We start from the raw sequence: 14,094 nt of genomic DNA, 5'->3' as shown, positions 1-14,094 counted from the left end.
AATTAGCATTACCTCTAATTTCTAACGATATAGGTTTGCATTTCAAAGGTCTACCCTATCTACCATAGAATGGCCTTAATTACCATACACACACTTTTCTAATATGTCCCTAATGGTTGACCGAGAGTCAATCAACCTGCAAGCTGCTTAGCCCTTTCTGGGAATGTGTCACACTTTATATAAGATTTGTTGCAATTATATAACAGTTGTAGCAAGAATACTTTGCATGATCATGTTTTCATTAGATAACATCACACCCTCTCCCTTTATTACCCCCTTTTACTCCGGTATTGGGGCATGCCTTAATCCCTGGGGTTTAAACCCAGTGCAGCATGTGGCGAGTCTGTGCCAAGAAGTGACCCCCCCCATGCTTCCTGCTTGAAGTGTTTGGGGGAGAGTCACCAGAAGGAATGCTGCAAGATCTGCAAGGGATTTTATCTGAGGACTCAGAAGGAGATGGATCAGTGCCTCAAGATTCTTCTGATGGAGGCAGCTCTACATCTCGCTCGGACCCTGGCTTGGCGGAGCTGTCAGAGCACCTCAGCATCGGTGTGCAGTGCGCCAGCACCAATGAGGCATGAGTCAGCGCTCAGGAAGGACTCTGCCAGAGACCCTTGGCACCAGCAGGGTTCCCCACATAGGGCAGTGGGTGGCACCATTCTCAGTCCCCAGTGCCCCAGAAGAAGAGGAGACCAAAAAGGGACTGCTCCCCCATGCCAAGGCCAGCGCAGGAGCCCACCATCCGCATTGGGCCAAGTAACTTCGGCTCCGCCTGCTAAATTCTAGTAATTTTCAGTTCTTCTAATATAAGTACTGTAGAGCAATCTCTTTATCATGGAAGTGCAACTTACAACTGTAGTTTTTTTTTTTTTTTTGTTGATTACATGACTGCACTCAAAAACAATGTAAAACTTTAGAGCCTACAAGCCAAGCACTAAGACAAACAAGCTCGTTTACATTTACAGGAGATAATGGTGTCCGCTTCTTATTTACAATGTCAGCTGAAAGTGAGAACAGGCGTTTGCATGTCACTTTTATAGCTGGCGTTGCAAGGTATTTATGTACCAGATGTGCTAAAGATTCATATGCTCCTTCATGCTTCGGCCACCATTCCAGAGGACATGCTGATGATGCTCGTTTTAAAAAAAATGCATTAATTAAATTTGTAACTCAACTCCTTGGGGGAGAATTGTATGTCTCATGCTCTGTGTTTTACCCGCATTCTGCCATATATTTCGTGTTACAGCAGTCTTGGATGATGACCCAGCACATGTTGTTTGTTTTAAGAACACTTTCACTATAGATTTGACAAAACGCAAAGAAGGTACCAATGTGAGATTTCTAAAGATAACTACAGTTATCTTTTTCAATGTTTAAGAATCTGAAGTGCCTTCCAAAATCTCATAGGGACAAGGTGCTGAGCATGCTTTCAGAAATGTTAAAAGAGCAACACTCAGGTGTGGAAACTACAGGACCCGAACCACCGAAAAAGAAAATCAACCTTCTGCTGGTGGTATCTTGTTCAGATGATGAAAGTGAACGTGCATTGGTCCACACTCCTTTGAATCATTATTGAGCAGAACCCGTTATCAGCATGAGTGCATGTCCTCTGGAATGGTGGTTGAAGATGAAGGGACATATGAATCTTTAGCGCATCTGGCATGTAAGTATTTTGCAATGCCAGCCACAACAGTGCCATGCCAATGCCTGTTCTCACTTTCAGGTAACATTTTTTTAAATAAGAAGCAAACTGCATTATCTCCTGCAAATGTAAACAAACTTGTTTGTCTGAGTGATTGGCTGAAAAAGAAGTAGCACTGAGTGGACTTGTAGGCTCTCAAGTTTTAAATTGAAACTAAATTGAAATTGTTATTTTTGAGTGCAATTATTTTTTTGTACATAATTCTACAAATGTAAGTTCAACTTTCATGATAGAGATTGCACTACAGTATTTGTATTAGGTGAATTGGAATACTATTTCTTTTGTTCCTTTTTTACAGTGCAAGTATTTGTAATCAAAATAAAGTGAGCACTATACACTTTTTGTATTCTGTGTTGTAATTGAAATCAATATATTTGAAACTGTAGAAAATATCCAAAAATATTTAAATAAATGATTTCATTGTTTAGCGGCACGGTTAATTTTGATTTTTTTTAATCACTTGACAACTCTGATTTATGTACAAAATTGTTAGCTTAGTTAAAGGAGCTCAATTGCTTTTCCTACTATCTCAATCATTAAAAATCTAGGAAGTCACAAATTAAGCCAATTTAGTAAATCGGAGTAACCCTCAATTTGCATAAAAGTTCTAATACCACATACATTCTAGAGTAGATTTGCTGTACATGGAGCTGCTGAATAAAAGTAAGGATATATCCTGTGTCACTTATTTACTTTGTCCTAAACAAGCTTCATTTTGTCATTTTTCAGATTAAAAATAGAATGTATTGACTAGTAGTTATTACTTTTTCAGGCTAGAAGCATGGGAAAAGAACATCTGAATTAATCATTTTTGAAGTACTGTAATCCAAAATAATCATTTTTATCTAATCTACCTGGATTTAAATTTTTCATTTGGAATTATTCACATTATAAAACCCATCAATGGTAGTTTTTTGTTTGAAGACTCGGCATTTTCTTGGTTTTCAATCCGTATTTCTTGCTCCTGGAAAATTGTACCCTAAACCAATTTAGAGTACTTTACTTGCTTTTTTTTTTTTAAGATTTTAAAATTTATTGCAGCCACATTTAAAAATACTAAGATACTGAGTGTTTTGTCTTTAGGGATTTTGCAGGTACCTTGAAAAGAACTTCAGTGACCTAAAGAAAAGAGGAGTAGTCATTGGTTTTGATGCTCGCGCCCATCCTTCAAGTGGAAGTAGCAGCAAGAGGTACTCTTAGTAATCTGCAGAAATGATTTTCTTTGCATGTTATATGGAATCTATTCTAGTTTGGTCACTGCTTCAATAGCATTTTCTTTGGAGCAATTAGATGTGTGTGCAGTTTGAATGTAAAAGTGTGTACACTGTACATCTGAAGATAAGAAATACAGCTTTGCTCTTCTTTTGCATTTTGGTATGAAACACAGGTAAAATCGAGTCTGTACTGCAAATTTGGACCATGTTTGTAATGAGAATAAGGGATAAATGAATTATACCAGAATCAAATCTATATGCTCCTTTTGAATTTTATTTAACTGGCTAGTGAGAGAATCTCATGAATGTATTTCCAAATAAACTTTTATTGTCATTTAGGTTTGCAAGGCTTGCTGCAACAACTTTCATCAGTCAGGGAATTCCAGTGTACCTCTTCTCCAATATAACACCAACACCTTTTGTGGTATGGTTGTCTATAATTTTTTTCATACAACATAATGGGGTACTGTCACGTACAAAAAACTATTATAATCTTTTTTTAGAAAAAAACAAACTGATCTATCAGCTCATTGGTTTGCTAACTCTCAGGCTTATTTAAGGTCCTAGCTGCTAGGCTAACATTTTTCATATATGTTATTTCTTTGCTTTCATTATTTTGGTATATTCAGTCCAGATTTGGACTTAGGAAAATCAAATACTCTTTGTTTGACCTTACACTTTTATTGGACATGTGTGGTACTGAATATGCCCGCAATTAACCAGTCAATCCACTAGATGGCATGGCTCACAATAAAGAGAATACTGATATTTTCTAGACTTGAAATCATGATTGAATGGTTGCAGCGATGGCTTGATTCCCAGAATTTGGCAAGATGGAGACTCCAGGGTAACTCTTGATACTATTGTTTTACAGCCCTACACAATAACTCATCTGAAACTTTCTGCTGGAATTATGATTACTGCTTCCCATAACCCAAAACAAGATAATGGTTACAAGGTATTCCTATATAACTTAAATCTTCCACTGTTTTCAGACATGACTATTTAATAATAGCATTTATAATAGCACTCTGTATGTTGAAAAAGCTATCCAGTCCTTAATCTTCATAGTAGCCCTAGGAAGGAGGAAGGTAAGTAGTATCATCCCCATTTTACAGATGAGACAGTGGCTGGCCCAGAGCTATACAGCAAATTAGGGGCAGAGGCAAGATTAGAACTCAGATCTTTGTCATTCATCCTGTGTTCATTCCTCCAGAATGAGTTGCTTCAGTGTTCTAAAATGTTATATATATGTTTATTATTTCCAATAATCTTGCTGCTTTTTCAAATATGTTCAGACCTTTGAAAGTTTTAAGAATTTTATAGTAACATGACTTATATTAATGATTTGTCGCATGTGTGGAAGTAGTTCAAAGACCAAGAGAAGCAGGTGTTGTAGGTGACTAAAAGTTTTTGACTGTTTTGTACAGTTAAAAATAGTCTTTTTAGTACCAAAAAAAAATCCCCCCCCTCCCTTTTTTTCCCTTGTCTCATGCATAGTGGTTATATATAAAATTAGAGAAAACTGTGTAGGTTGATACAGTGTTCTGTGGACAAGTATTAACTACCTGCCTAGCAAATGGCCTGAAATTTGGTTTTATCTTTAAATGAGATCAGCCTGATGGTGGTCTACTTATTTTCCATGGGAGATTTAAATATAGGGTAGTACATCCTCACAAAAACAAAGCTTAGGGAAATCTGTATCCCAAGTTTGTTACTGTATTGTTTTAGCTGTATTTACTGGAATCAGCCATGAGTTGTGCCAGGATTTAGCCAACTAAAATCAGTAAAAGTATTCATGTTTAAAAATAACCCCTGTGTGTCCTGTGTACCGTTTAGGTTTATTGGGAAAATGGTGCGCAGATAGCTTCTCCTCATGACAAAGGAATCTCTCAAACTATCGAAGAGAACCAAGAGCCATGGCCTCAGGGTTGGGATGACAGTCTGATTGACAGCAGCTTGCTACTTCATGATCCTTATGTCACTATCAATAAGGACTACTTTAAAGACATACAAAAGCACTGCTTTCACAGGTGAGCTGGTGATGATTGTCATTCTCTTGGTGACAAACCTATATTTTTAACTTGATTTTAAACAAGAGAGATTAAAACTAAAACTGGGGGTGGGGAGGGGGAGGAGCTGGGTACCAAAACTTTAATTTCTGTCACTTATATTAACTTTACCCTTAGGCTAGCAACTGCTAAACTCAATATACTAGAAAGCCAGGAATGTATGAAAAATGATGCTATAATATTGCAAACAAGCATTATGCATCTACTTAGAAGGATAAGTGGTTTTAGTTCTTAGTTGTATATGCCTCTAAAATACTTAAAAATTATAACACAAGCATATGGTGAGTGAAAGATAAATAACATAGCAGTGTGGTTCAGTGTAGCTTCTGCTCCTATGTAGAAGTCTGTTTAAATGCCATTACTCAACTTGTGATACTGAATCTTATCAGCCAATCATGCATGTTCTTTCCCTCCTCTGGTGCTCTATAAGACTCTGTAGAGCTTATCTGATGTCTTGGTACAGTCATATGTAGGGCTCGAGATAGGGGTAAAAAGGTACCTTTTAATACAAACTGTCTTTCTTTGGCTTCATAGTTTAACACTGTTGCAGAGTATTGAGTCATGGTTGTTTCTGAACCCCATTAAGTGGCACACAGTGGCCATATTAATTGAACATCATCATTAATTTACTTGATTTCAGGAATATAAACAAGGAAACAAAGCTGAAGTTCGTCCACACTTCTGTGCATGGTGTAGGCCATGAATTTGTGCAGTCAGCCTTTAAGGCATTTGACTTTAAACCTCCATTGGCTGTTGCTGAACAGAAGGATCCTGATCCAGAATTTCCAACAGTAAAGTACCCAAATCCTGAAGAGGGTAAAGGTGTACTGGTAAATACCTTTTTTTTTTTTTTTTTTTTTTTTTTTTTTTTTTAAATATTTGCTATTTATGTTAAAAAGTGTTCTCTCCACTAGCCAGAAATTGTCACTGTAAACCTAGGTATGAACTTTTTTATAAAATAATTTTTCATTTTGAGTTTCTATTGTGTTCGATTTCTTGAAACGCTAACCAGTGTCTTTTCATAGTTCCTGTTTAGCTTTTAATGAACTGGTTATCTAATAACAAGATCAACTACTAGAAGATTTTTTTTTCTTTGGTAGAATATACAGTATCAGCATGGAGAATAAAATGGCCCTTAAAAAAACAAACTGAGAATGTTCCTCCATCTTTAAAAAATATCCAATTACAATAAATTTTTTAACAACCTGAATCCATCAGCGGTTAACAGTTAAACTATAAAATAAGATGATATCAAATGTAGATATCTAAGGTCTTATCTGCAAACATTCATGGGAGTAACTTGAGTTGTGTGAGTAGTCTCATTGACTTCAGTGGGCTTTGAATCAGCCCCCAAATGTAGAAATAGGTGTAATTTAATTTATTCTTCACACTCCATATCTTATTTTGATGTACTGCTGCTACCCACTGAGATCTCTACAATACTGAGGGTACCCTTGAATGAATTAAGGACAGCATTTCTGCTGTAAACATAGCTTTGTGGTTTTGTGGGTTCAAATGAAAATAAAATGGGAATGTTACAGACCTATAAGAAAGTGAAAATATTATTTGGAAGTACTGATCCTTCTCTGATGTTGCACTTTACCATTGTTTTCTAGACATTATCTTTTGCTTTGGCTGAAAAAGAAGGGGCTGGAATTATTTTAGCAAATGACCCAGATGCTGATCGACTTCTTGTTGCAGAGAAACAAGAAAGGTACAGTAATAAAAATATGCTGTAGTTCAACCACAGCTATGTGACTTGAAGCCTGAATTAATTCTAGGAAGTCCTGTGACCTGTATTATGGAGGAGGTCAGACTAGAGGATCACAATGGTTCCTTCTAGCCTTACCTTTCATAGATTCATAGATGTTACTGGGAAAACCTGAGAGCTCTAAAAGTGTGGGGAGGAAAGGTGGGGGGAATTGATAATACCTATATTGCAATAGCACCCAGAGGCTGCAATGATGATTTAGGGTCCATTGTGCCAGGTAACATACAAAAAGAAGACAAATATGAAGAGACAGCTCTTACCCCAAATAGCTTGGTCTACTTTGTAGTTTATCAAGGTTTTTAAATAAAAATCTTCCGTAGTACACTGCAAAACATGCTTTCTCACTCGTTTCATTTAGTAAGTAGTAACTAACGTCTTTAATTGCATGTCACTCTTTCACTGACCTCCAGAATCAGGGGGACAGCATAGTTCATTTAGATATCAACCCCCTTCTATCTTTTTCCCAGTTCAAGAATGGGGTAGTGATTGACTACATATGCTAAGATATTTATTAGACACCTTGAGCCTGATTTTTTTCAAAGATGCTGTGTATCTGCATCTCACGTTGACTACTATGAGATTTGTAGGTGCTCAGCAACTTCTGATGATCTGGCTACTAGTTCTCAGTTCCATGGTAAAACATGCAGAGCTGGACATTTGTGCCTATTTAGATTCTGTTGCTTGGGCCACAGAAAGTGGGGACCTGCCACATTTGTCAGATGTGCCTGTAGCCTATGTGACTTGTAATTCTGGCTCACCATCCCGTAGTCCCCTTGAGTGACCAGCATCATATAGACAGCTTCTGAAAAGCTGTACCAGATGACAGAGATTCAACTGGAGTGCACTGCTGAATACTACCACCCAGACATTTAATGTTTATTTCACCTAATCTGGTAGAGCGGAAGTTAATCTATACAGCTGTAAACTAGGGCTGTCAAGTGATTAAAAAAATTAAACACGATTAATCGCGCTGTTGAACAGTAATAGAATACCATTTATTTATATATTTTGATGTTTTCAACATTTTCAAGTATACTGATTTCAGTAACAACACAGAATATGAAGTGTACAGTGCTCACTTTAAATTTATTTTTGATAAAAATATTTGCACTTTAAAAAAAATAGTATTTTTCATTTCACCTAATACAAGTATTGCAGTGCAATCTCTAGCATGACAGTTGAATTTACATATGTAGAATTATGTACAGAAAACTGCATTTAAAACATAAGAATGGTCATACTGGGTCAGGCCAAAGGTCCATCCTGCCCAGTATCTTGTCTGCTGACAGTGGCCAATTTCCTGGTGCCCTAGAGGGAGTGAACCTAACAGGTAATGATCATGTAATCTCTCTCCTACCATCCATCTCCACCCTCTGACAAACAGAGGCTAGGAACACCATTCCTTACCCATCCTGGCTAATAGCCTTTAGAGCCTACAAGTCCATTCAGTCCTACTTCTTGTTCAGCCAATCACTCAGACAAACAAGTTTGTTTACATTTGCAGAAGATAATGCTGCCTGCTTCTCGTTAACAATGTCACTTGAAAGTGAGAACAGGTGTTCGCATGGCACTGTTGTACTTGGTGTTGTAAGGTATTTACGTGCCAGATACACTAAAGATTCATATGTCCCTTCATCATCAACCACCATTCCAGAGGACATGGGTCCATGCTGATGATGGGTTCTGCTCGATAATGATCCAAAGCAGTGCAGATTGATGCATGTTCATTTTCATCTTCTGATTCAGATGCCACCAGCAGAAGGTTGATTTTCTTTTTGGGTGGTTTGGGTTCTGTAGTTTCTGCATTGGAGTGTTGCTCTTAAGACTTCTGAAATCATGCTCCACACCTCATCCCTCTCAGATTTTGGAAGGCACTTCAGATTCTTAAACATTGGTTAAGTGCTATAGCTATCTTTAGAAATCTCACATTGATATCTTTGTGTTTTGTCAAATCTGCAGTGAAAGTGTTCTTAAAACGAACTAGATATGCTGGGTCATCATCTGAGACTGCTATAACATGAAATATATGGCAGAATGCAGGTAAAACAGAGCAGGCGACATACAATGCTTCCCCAGGGAGGTCAGTCACAAACTTAATTAACACATTTTTTTAATAAGCATTATCAACATGGAAACGTCTTCTGGAGCAGTGGCTGAAGCATGAAGAAGCATATGAGTCTTTAATGCATCTGGCACATAAATATCTTGTGACACCGGCTACAAGAGTGCCAAGCAAACACCTGTTCTCTCTTTCACGTGACATTGTAATTAAGAAGCGGGTTGCATTATCGCCCGTAAATGTAAAACAAACATGTTTTTCTTAGCAATTGGCTGAATGAGAACTAGGACTGAGTGGATTTGTAGGCTCTAAAGTTTTACATTGTTTTGTTTTTGAGTGCAGTTATGTAACAAAAAAAAATCTACATTTATAAGTTGCACTTTCATGATAGAGATTGCACTACAGTACTTGTATGAAGTGAATTGAAAAATACTATTTCTTTTGTTTTTTACAGTGCAGATATTTTTAATCCAAAATAATATAAACTGAGCACTGTATACTTTGTATTCTGTGTTGTAATTGAAATCGATATATTTGAAATGTAGAAAAAATCCAAAAATAGTTAATACATTTCAATTGGTATTCTATTGTTTAACAGTGTGATTAAAACTGTGATTAATATTTTTAGTCTCTCTTAATTTTTTGAGTTAATTATATGAGTTAACTGTGATTATTGGACAGCCCTACTGTAAACCTGCACCAAAGGTGGACTTCAGGTTTTCATTTCCTTGCGGTACAGAACTAAGTTCTGCTGTTGCTGCCAAGGGCAGGGGCAGTATGGGTGATATTTCACTATGTATGAGCTATCAGAGTGATTTGAAACTCAGGCCCCATCCTTGAAACTGGCTAAGCACTGAGAGAGGGCTATTTACCATGTCTCCTCCTGTCGTTGTTGAAATTAGAGAGGTTTGAGTTTACGCCACTCCAATGAACTCAGGCTCTCAAGCTCCCACGGAAGAAGAACAGGAGAGCACAAGTGTTCTTCCTGCTCACCAGAAGAGCTCAGATCCTCTTCATTCCTACAGCAACTCAAGGGCTTTTCCTTGCTTCAGCTGTGTGGATTAGAGAGGCACTTCTGTATCTGGGAAGAGGAATGGACTTTATCAGCACCCTCTCCCCTGGGTCCATTAAGGACATGTAGATGAAGCCTGTCATCCTTTACTCTAAAATGTTTTATGCTGTGTAGTTGTAGCCATGTCAGTTCCAGGATATTAATGTTTTGCCAGCACACATACCTAGGTTTGCTTTTTTTCCCCCTTTTTGAACAATGATCATATCATATTGCCTCTGTATAAATCCATGGTACGCCGACATCTTGAATACTGCGTGTAGCTGTGGTCACCCTATCTCAAAAAAGATATATGGGAATTGGGAAAAGGTTCAGAAAAGGGCAAAAAAAATTATTAGGGGTATGGAATGAGGAGAGATTAATAAGACTGGGACTTTCCAGCTTGGAAATGAGACAACTAAGGGGGGATATAATAGAGGTCTATAAAATCATAACTGGTGTGGAGAAAGTAAATAAGGAAGTATTATTTACTCCTTATAATACAAGAATGAGGGGCCACCAAATGAAATTAATAGGCAGCAGGTTTAAAACAAACAAAAAGAAGTATTTTTTCACACAATGCACAGTCAGTGTGTGGAACTCCTTGCCAGAGGATATTGTGAAGGCCAAGACTATAACAGGGTTCAGAAAAGAACTAGTTAAATGCATGGAGGATAGATCCATCAATGGCTATTAGCCAGGATGGGCAGGGATGGTGTCCCTAGCCTCTGTTTGCCAGAAGCTGGGAATGGGCAATGGGATGGATCACTTGGTGGATACCTGTACTGTTCATTCCCTCTGGGGCACCTGGCATTGGCCACTGTCCGAAGATAGGATACAGGGCTAGATGGACCTTTGATCTGATCCAGTATGGCCATTTTTATGTAATGATGCGTGCACTGAAGTTTTAAATCAGAAGTACATTTCAGTCAGGAACAGAATTTCCAAGTCTATTAGCATACCAGCAAAAATGAAATGTAAAAAGCAAATGTGTTAATTAGGAAGAAGGTGCAAAGTCAAGCAGCCAGCAAAATGTTGCATGTGTCAAACACACACAAAAGACTTCCTTGGCACTGAGGGAAAAGAAAATGCTTCTGCTGGGGACCTTTACCTAGAGCAGAGTGCCAAATGCATCTTTAGGTTTTTTTAAACCTGACTTTAATGTTCTATATTAGAAACTCTGCTTGTAGTTTAGCATACTTTTATAGCAGTGAGAGCTAGGTCTGAATTAAGCAATGTATGTACTTGCTTTTCTGTGCCTTTCTCTTTCCTGATCTCTTGGCCAGCCACAGTCCTCGCATTTTGAGCCCTGTCCTCTTCCTCCTGCTGAAGATGTTTGTACACTAACTAGTATGTTAAGAATAGACTTCTACAGTATCTGTACTTCTTCCTTGACAGAAACTCCCGTTAGAGCGCAAGTAGTTTGTCATCTGCTATTACACTAAACTGTTGCTGGGCATTACTTTGTGCCTATTGGCATCAATAGATGCAAGAGACTGAGGCTGCTTCTCTTTCACAACAGGTACTGTTTTTGTAGGTCTTGATTTATGTCAGCTTTAGTGATGACTTTGTTCCCCTTCACAACTGGATTTTTGAACAATTTTCTCTCCTGCTTTTCCCTTCTTTTTCGTTGCTCTTCCAATAATTGAGTCAGCTTTGACCCTTTTGATATTTCTCCCTATGTTTGAGACTTTTCCATTCTTAATGACCTAGTGTACTGATGTACTTGTGATTAAGTGAAAATTAGTAGCCCAGACTGTCACTGAACCCACTCAAATAATGGTCATTTAGTACCGAATTGTTTTTCCCTAAGTCATGTTGGTGCTGTAGCTTGTAAATATGAGGTTTTTTTAATCAAGATATGATGTAGATGCTCCAAAACCAAAATATCTTAGTTTAAAATTAAAAATACAACTGTTAAAGCTAAGGAGAAAAAGTATCATCAAATGTGGATGGTGACTTGTTGCAGCTTTTGACAGGCACAGAAGCCAATGGGAATGACAAGGAGAAGAATGTTTTGTTTTAGTTGGATAAAAAAATAAAGAATATTTTCAAATGGAAATAGACACCCAGTTCCCATTGATTTTTTTTTCAGTGGGAGTTGGATGCGTAACTCCCATTTGTCCTTTGAAAATCAAATTCACCTTCACAGCAGTTAGATGACTTCATCTGTTCTGCCAATTTTCTTGTACACAATAACTATTAAATGTTCTCCAGTATTGTCTTTTAAATTGTTTTTATAATGGTTGCATCGTGTTTTGTTTTCAGTGGTGAGTGGAAAGTGTTTTCTGGCAATGAGCTGGGAGCTCTTTTAGGCTGGTGGATCTTCACTTGCTGGAAAAATCAGAATCAAGACCCTACTGCCATCAAAGATGTGTACATGTTATCCAGCACTGTCTCTTCCAAAATCTTGAGAGCAATTGCACTGAAGGAAGGCTTTCACTTTGAGGTAAACTGTTGTGTATAAGTCTATTCATGTTTTTGTTTTTCTGTGCAATGTATCTTACATTTTCCCCCCTCTCCCCTTGCAATCTCACTTTAGGAGACATTGACAGGTTTCAAGTGGATGGGAAATAGAGCCAAGCAGCTCATGGACCAGGAGAAAACTGTTTTATTCGCATTTGAAGAAGCTATAGGTAAGAAATGAACAGTATAGATAGCTCTGGTGCACTGTAGAACAGTAAAGATCACTTCTGTCCAGAATGTGGCTATATAAAAATGCCGTCATTTCAGCAAAAAGAACAGGAGTACTTGTGGCACCTTACGCTCAAATAAAATTGTTAGTCTAAGCTTTTGTGGGCTACAGCTCACTTCTTCGGATGCATGGAATGGAACATATATTGAGATAGATATACATACAGAGAGCATTATGCATCCGAAGAAGTGGGCTATAGCCCACGAAAGCTTATGTTCAAATAAATTTGTTAGTCGCTAAGGTGCCACAAGTACTCCTGTTCTTTTTGCGGGTACAGACTAACACGGCTGCTACTCTGAAACCTATCATTTCAACACTTACTCCCCAGGAGTGTTAGTATCATATCTGCCTGGTTGACTAAGTTTTTACTACTTATTGTAGCACTTCACAGGTGATGCAGATATGGTAGTGAGCTGGTTTGTACATTATCATTAGAATAGTTTACGCAGTTCCAATTGCAGAGTATGCATGAGCCATGAAGGAGCCAAGTTAACTTGAAATCTGAGATTCAAGTTTCCATGGGTGACTATTTAAAAAAGCAAACAAAAAACCCAACTCTAATTGTTATGAATAATTGACTCACAAATATGGCACATTTGGGATGCTACTTCTTTTTTTCTTTTAAGAATAGCACTCCAACACCAGTTAGAGTGACTTTTGGAGTTCCGTTGGCACTGGAAAGAATCAAATTTGGGACCAAACTCTGTGGTTAAGCTTCACCATTGTGAAACTTTGATTTCATCTCTCTTCCCTCCCCCCACCCCAAAAAAACAACAACTTCTGCAGCGTAACAGTATTTCTTTGTCAACCTGTTTTCTCTGTATACTCTAGTTGCTTTTGTTACAGGTTTCTTTTCATATGCTTTCTTTTGTTTAGGATATATGTGCAGCCCTGTTGTCCTGGACAAAGATGGCGTCAGTGCTGCTGTTATAACTGCAGAGATGTCTAGTTGGCTAGCAACCAAAAATTTGTCTTTGTCTCAGCAGCTGAAAGCTGTCTATGATGAGTGAGTTTAATTTTATTGTCTAGTTTATCGGGTGTTCTCCATCTCCAATATGTTAGTTAACTTGCTACTGAATAATATGTAATACAATATAGAGGTAAAGTACTTTTGCAACAGTAATGATCTACTTGCTAGTTGCTCTGTCTCATAAAAACAAAGCTTAATATATTCAATGCCTGAGTTTCTCTCTTTTAAGAATATACACAGTTGCCTCAACTGACTGTTCAGTTTGAGTCTTTATTCATGTGACAAGCTATACAACTGTTTCAGTAACACTTTAAGTACCACATAGATCTTGTAGGCAAGAAAAAATTGATTCTATAAGACAGGATCCAATTCTGTATGAAACATGAGATCTATTCTCCCATTAAGCACATCTCTTTGGCATTAATGGGAATCACAAATACACAGGTGCCAAATGGACCCTCCTGAATTTACAATGCGGCAGCTCTGTTGGTCCCAGAGAGAGACGAGGTGGGTGAGATGATATAGTTTATTGGACCAACTTCTGCTGGTGAAAGACACAAGCT

At 37.8% G+C, this 14,094-nt stretch overlaps 1 protein-coding gene across 1 annotated transcript in view; it reads left to right on the top strand.

Moving 5' to 3' along the window:
- The window catches only part of PGM2 (phosphoglucomutase 2), a 35,226-nt gene that overhangs the window by 10,440 nt on the left and 10,692 nt on the right, over positions 1-14,094 (top strand). Inside the window, exons 3-11 of the mRNA XM_075066520.1 lie at positions 2,786-2,892; positions 3,256-3,340; positions 3,791-3,874; positions 4,756-4,949; positions 5,629-5,818; positions 6,605-6,702; positions 12,135-12,315; positions 12,409-12,502; positions 13,438-13,567. Coding sequence (XP_074922621.1) covers positions 2,786-2,892; positions 3,256-3,340; positions 3,791-3,874; positions 4,756-4,949; positions 5,629-5,818; positions 6,605-6,702; positions 12,135-12,315; positions 12,409-12,502; positions 13,438-13,567 — 1,163 coding nt within the window. The remainder of the gene's footprint in view (positions 1-2,785; positions 2,893-3,255; positions 3,341-3,790; positions 3,875-4,755; positions 4,950-5,628; positions 5,819-6,604; positions 6,703-12,134; positions 12,316-12,408; positions 12,503-13,437; positions 13,568-14,094) is intronic.

Source organism: Chelonoidis abingdonii, chromosome 5 (assembly GCF_003597395.2).
Source record: "Chelonoidis abingdonii isolate Lonesome George chromosome 5, CheloAbing_2.0, whole genome shotgun sequence".
NCBI lineage: Eukaryota > Metazoa > Chordata > Testudines > Testudinidae > Chelonoidis > Chelonoidis abingdonii.
Note: the sequence above shows the minus strand (reverse complement) of the source record. Positions and strands in the feature narration are given on the sequence as shown.